At 51.7% G+C, this 4,665-nt stretch overlaps 1 protein-coding gene across 1 annotated transcript; it reads right to left on the bottom strand.

The window, feature by feature from the left end:
- Window positions 1-2,105: 2,105 nt before the first annotated feature.
- On the bottom strand, window positions 2,106-2,971 carry LOC121026329 (RNA polymerase II subunit A C-terminal domain phosphatase SSU72). Its single transcript, XM_040469192.1, has 2 exons — window positions 2,278-2,971; window positions 2,106-2,197 (listed from the first exon to the last, which is right to left on the bottom strand). Exon 1 carries the CDS (start codon window positions 2,905-2,907, stop codon window positions 2,323-2,325), a length of 585 nt encoding a protein of 194 aa, XP_040325126.1. The 5' UTR covers window positions 2,908-2,971; the 3' UTR covers window positions 2,106-2,197; window positions 2,278-2,322.
- Between the last annotated feature and the right edge of the window lie 1,694 nt (window positions 2,972-4,665).

The following is a 4,665-nucleotide window of genomic DNA, read 5'->3' as shown; positions in this document are numbered from 1 at the left end:
TTCAGATTCTGTGTCTCCCTCTCTCTCTGCCCCTCCCCACTCATGCTCTGTCTCTCTCTCCCTCAAATATAAATAAACACATATGTGAGGCTGATATTATGTCTTTGATGTTCTGTTCTGGTTTTCTTCCCACTCTTGTTTTCTCTTAGTGCTTGAGTAATTTCCACTGACCTATCTTCAAATTTGCTGACTCTTTCTTCAGCTGTGTCATGTCTCCTGATGAGCCATCAGAGGCACATTAGTGTTTGTCTTTCTTTTTTTTTTAAGTATACTTATTGATTTTGAGAGAGAAAGAAAATGCATGCACATATGCACACATGTGCATGAGCAAGAGAGGGGCAGAGAGAGAGGGAGAGAGAGAATCCCAAAGTATAAGAATCAATATGTTCAATTCCTGGTTTCTTTCAAGTCTCTGAAATGTGCATATATAACCAAACCAAGGTACTGGTCATTACTTGGAACTCAAGAGGGAACTCTCAGTCTCCATAAGACTAGCTGAGAAGCAGTGGTAAGTCGTATAAGTAATTGATCAAACTTAATGTATTGCCTCTTGTTATCAACTGAACGGTGCCCTCCCAAAATTCATATGTGGAAACCCTAGCCCCCAATGTGACTGTATTTGGAGATAGGGCGTTTCAAGGGGTAATTCATTTTAAATGAGGCAAAAGCAGGGAGACTTAAGCTAATCAGACTGGTGTTCTTAGAAGAGGATGAGACACAAAGGAAGTGTGAACGCAGACGTAAGGATTGAGGTCACCAGTTACACCAGCTGTGTGTCCTACAATCCAACTCAATTGTGACAGTCCCTGGAGACAGTATCAGATCTCACAGGTTCAGGGCTCCACAGAACTGCCCCCTCCCCATCTTCAGATGCCACTAACAAGACCCGGGGTGTTACTTGTGCTTCTGGTCTACCGCCTATAGATTAGAGGTTTCAATCACTCCCTCTTTGGGTTCAATTAATTTGTTAGAGCTGCTCCCAGAGCACAGAGAGATGTTTTACGTACTAGTTTGTCAGTTAAAGTATACAAATCAACAGCCATTTGAAGGGAGACATAAGGTGAGATCCCAGACAAAGGCGCTTCTGTCCTTGTGGAGTTTGGGGTCCCAAACAGTGGCATGTGGGGCGCCTGGGTGGCTCAGCCGGTTACGCATCTGACTCCTGATCTCGGCTCAGGTCATAATCTCACGATTCCGGAGACTGAGCTCCGCATGGGGCTCTGCAGTGACAGCCCGTAACCCTCTTTCCCCCTCTCTCTGCCCTTCCCCGGCTCGTGCTCTCTTTCTCAACATAAATAAATCTAAAAAGATAAGACAGAAACACTGGCATGTGATGTGTTCTCATTCACCAACCCGGAAGCTCTTGAAACCTGCTCAGCCGGTTAAACCCCCGACTCTTGGTTCTGGCTCAGGTCATGGTCTCACAGTTTGTGACATCGAGCCCCGGGACAGGCTCCGTGCTGACGGCTCAGAGCCTGGAGCCTGCTTCCGATTCTGTGTCTCCCTCTCTCTCTGCCCCTTCCCCTCCCACCACTTTCAAAATAAATAAACTTGAAAAGAACTAGTTTACCCTCCAGCCGCTCTCCCCTCCCACAGGTTGGGGCTGAGGGGGAACGGAAAGTTCCAAGCCTCCAGTTATATCACTGGGTGTCCTGGCAACCAGCCCCCCTCCTTAAGTTGTGCTTAAAAGTCACCTCTTTGACATAAAAAAGGACTCCTGTATGGCTCTCGTGACTTAGGAAGCTCCAACAATTTGGGGAGCTGTGTGCCAGAAATGGGGATGGAAATCAAACATTAGTTCTTAGTATAGATCCAAGTGCCACGAGAGGAAGGCTGGGTGTGGACACAGTGAGAGGGTGGCCACCTGCGAGCCAAGGACAGAGGCCTCAGGATAAACCCACCCCCCCCACCCCCACCCCCACCCCCAGCCAGCAGTTGATTTTGGACTTCGCTCCAGAATTGTGAGAAAGAAAAGTTCTGCTGTTCAAGCTACCCAGCACACTGGCCCCGGGGGGAGGGGGGGGCAGGTGTGGCAGCTTCTTTTCCCCCCCCCCCCTCCAGCAAGCTTGGGGGAGGGAGGGGAAAGAACAAGAAAGACACAGAGGTAGAGATGAAATGTACTAGAAACCATTGTTTGCAGTTTTCGTTGAAGAGAATCAACCTGAGAGTCAATGCTCCCGGTAAGTAAAAAGCAGAGGAGAAGTAACCTGATTGTCTGTCGTCTGGTGCCCGCGCGTGTCTTCTCATTTCATACATCTGGAAGGGAAAGGTAGTGAGGAAAGGAAGGGCAGAGCAGGGGCTGCAGGAGTGCGGCGGCACCGGTCAGTAGAAGCACACGGTGTGCAGGAAGGGTCTGCCGCTCTTCTCCTCGAACTCCTGCAACAGCTCGTCCAATTCGTCCTCCATGTCCTCGGTGTGCTGAATGCACTGGCACAGCTTGCAGATGAGGATCGCGCCCACGGTGGCCTCTTCGTCGTTGTCCTCGATGTCCACGTTGATCACGTGCACCGGCTGGCAGGTCACTTGCTCTCTGGAATTCATATCTTCCACCACCTGGTCGTACACACTCTCTTCGCAGGTGACAATCAGATCAAACACGTCCTGGCAGTTCTGGAACCTCTCCGGCCGGGGCTTGATCCTTTTGTTACGCTCCAACATATGTAACATGCCATTTTGCGTGTAGAGGTTTCTGTCCTTGCTGACGAGATCGTTGTACATCTGGTCATAGGTGGTTTGGAAATCGTAAACGTTGGGCTGGTCGGGTGTGGGGCCCGGGAGCTTCACGTGAGTTCCCGTTCCAAAGGACCGGACGCTGAATCCCCGTTTGCTGAGAAAGTAGTGGGCCTCCATGCTCCGGTTCTGGTTGCTGACACACACCACTGCCACCCGCAGCGGCACGGTAGACATAGCGGCGGCTCCCCTGGCTGCGACGCCCCCGTGCGGCCACTCCCACGCAGCCACGGCCCTTGGGCGCCAGAAAGATTGCCACGGCAACACCTGGAATGCGAGGCGCTGAGGTCACAACCTCTTCGACGTGCCACTGCATTGTGACCCGCGCACGGCGGGGCCGTGCGCAAGGCGTGGGGGTGTGCCGGGCGCCCCCTCCGCCTCCCGCCCTGGCAGGTGTCCTAGCTTCTCAGAGATGATTCCCAGGGACTCGTGTCGCCCCGTGTTCACACCCCTTTGCAAAGTGACTTTGCAGCGGTCCTGCCCTCAGGAGGTAGAATTATTTCTCTTGGCTGTAAGTCTGAGCTGGCCTTGACACTTTGGATAAGTAGAATGTGACTGCAGTGACGTGGGCGTGGGGGGAGGGGTCTAAGCCTAGGGCTCCAGAAGCTTTGTGTCTTCCGTGTTTGCTTAGGGGGATTTCAGGCACCGTGTGAAGAACCCCAGGCTGTCTTGCGGAAGAGAGAGAGACCACGTGGAGGGGAACCAATGAGGAGAAGCATGAGGAGACAGAGGTCCGAACATCCTACTGGCCCCCATACTTGAGCCACCCCACAACTTCAGTTGTGTGGGCACTTGGGTTCTCTAGCCTCAGCCAACACCGTGGGGAGCAGGGTGATTCATGACACCCACCTCCCCTTGCCCCAAATTCCTGCCCCATAGAGTTGTGAGAAATAAACGGATGGTTGTTTTAGGCTCCTGGGCTCGGGGATGGTTTGTTACGCGGCAATAGCTAACTCCAACGGCAGAGACTTCCAGCTGCTCCACGGTGTCCCTTCTCCTCTCTGTCCTCGTTCGATGGCTCACGTTTCAGCTAGATACCTGGCCACCTGAGATGAAAATTACATTTGTCAATTTGCCCGGCAGCCAGATACAACAACCACAACGGTGTGCTTCAGGCAAGGCGTGAGGGTCCAAATGTTTGAGGTTAAACTACGGAATCACGATGTACCCCTGAAACGAATATGTCAATTTCACCCCAATAACATTAAACACCTTTTTTTTTTTTAATTTTTTTTTTCAACGTTTATTTATTTTTGGGACAGAGAGAGAGACAGAGCATGAACGGGGGAGGGGCAGAGAGAGAGGGAGACAGAATCGGAAACAGGCTCCAGGCTCTGAGCCATCAGCCCAGAGCCTGACGCGGGGCTCGAACTCACGGACCGCGAGATCGTGACCTGGCTGAAGTCGGACGCTTAACCGACTGCGCCACCCAGGCGCCCCTAACATTAAATACTTTTTAACGGTACAGGGCAATCGTGGAAAGACTGCCTTTAACCTCCTGGAAATCTACCGTTTTGAGCGCCTAGGAAAATACGTTGTGGTGAATCTTCTCATTGAAATATGATTCAAATCAAGACTTTGGGCCTTTTGACGTTGGGCATGGAATGCTCTCAGGTACTAATGCAGGCTTGCTACTTGGATCTCCACTGCCCACTCCAGAGTTTATGGTCGTGAGCTCCCTATAGTAGAAATTACAAAGATCTCCCTGCCGCATCCTGGCTCCAGATAAACAGTCCTTCCAACTACGGTGGAAAGTTGAGAGGTATGATTAAGAGTCTGGGTGAGAGGGGCGCCTGGGTGGCTCAGTCGGTTAAGCGTCTGACTTTGGCTCAGGTCATGATCTCACGGTTCGTGAGTTTGAGCCCCGCGTCGGGCTCTGGGCTGACAGCTCAGAGCCTGGAGCCTGTTTCAGATTCTGTGTCTCCCTCTCTCTCT

The sequence above is a fragment of the Herpailurus yagouaroundi genome, unplaced genomic scaffold, assembly GCF_014898765.1.
Source record: "Herpailurus yagouaroundi ecotype Mexico unplaced genomic scaffold, PumYag 79164, whole genome shotgun sequence".
Taxonomy (NCBI): Eukaryota; Metazoa; Chordata; class Mammalia; order Carnivora; family Felidae; genus Herpailurus; species Herpailurus yagouaroundi.
Note: the sequence above shows the minus strand (reverse complement) of the source record. Positions and strands in the feature narration are given on the sequence as shown.

Bases quoted from the DNA above. Each gene is read 5' to 3' on its own strand.
- LOC121026329 (XM_040469192.1), bottom strand. From the start codon at position 2,907: ATGTCTACCGTGCCGCTGCGGGTGGCAGTGGTGTGTGTCAGCAACCAG.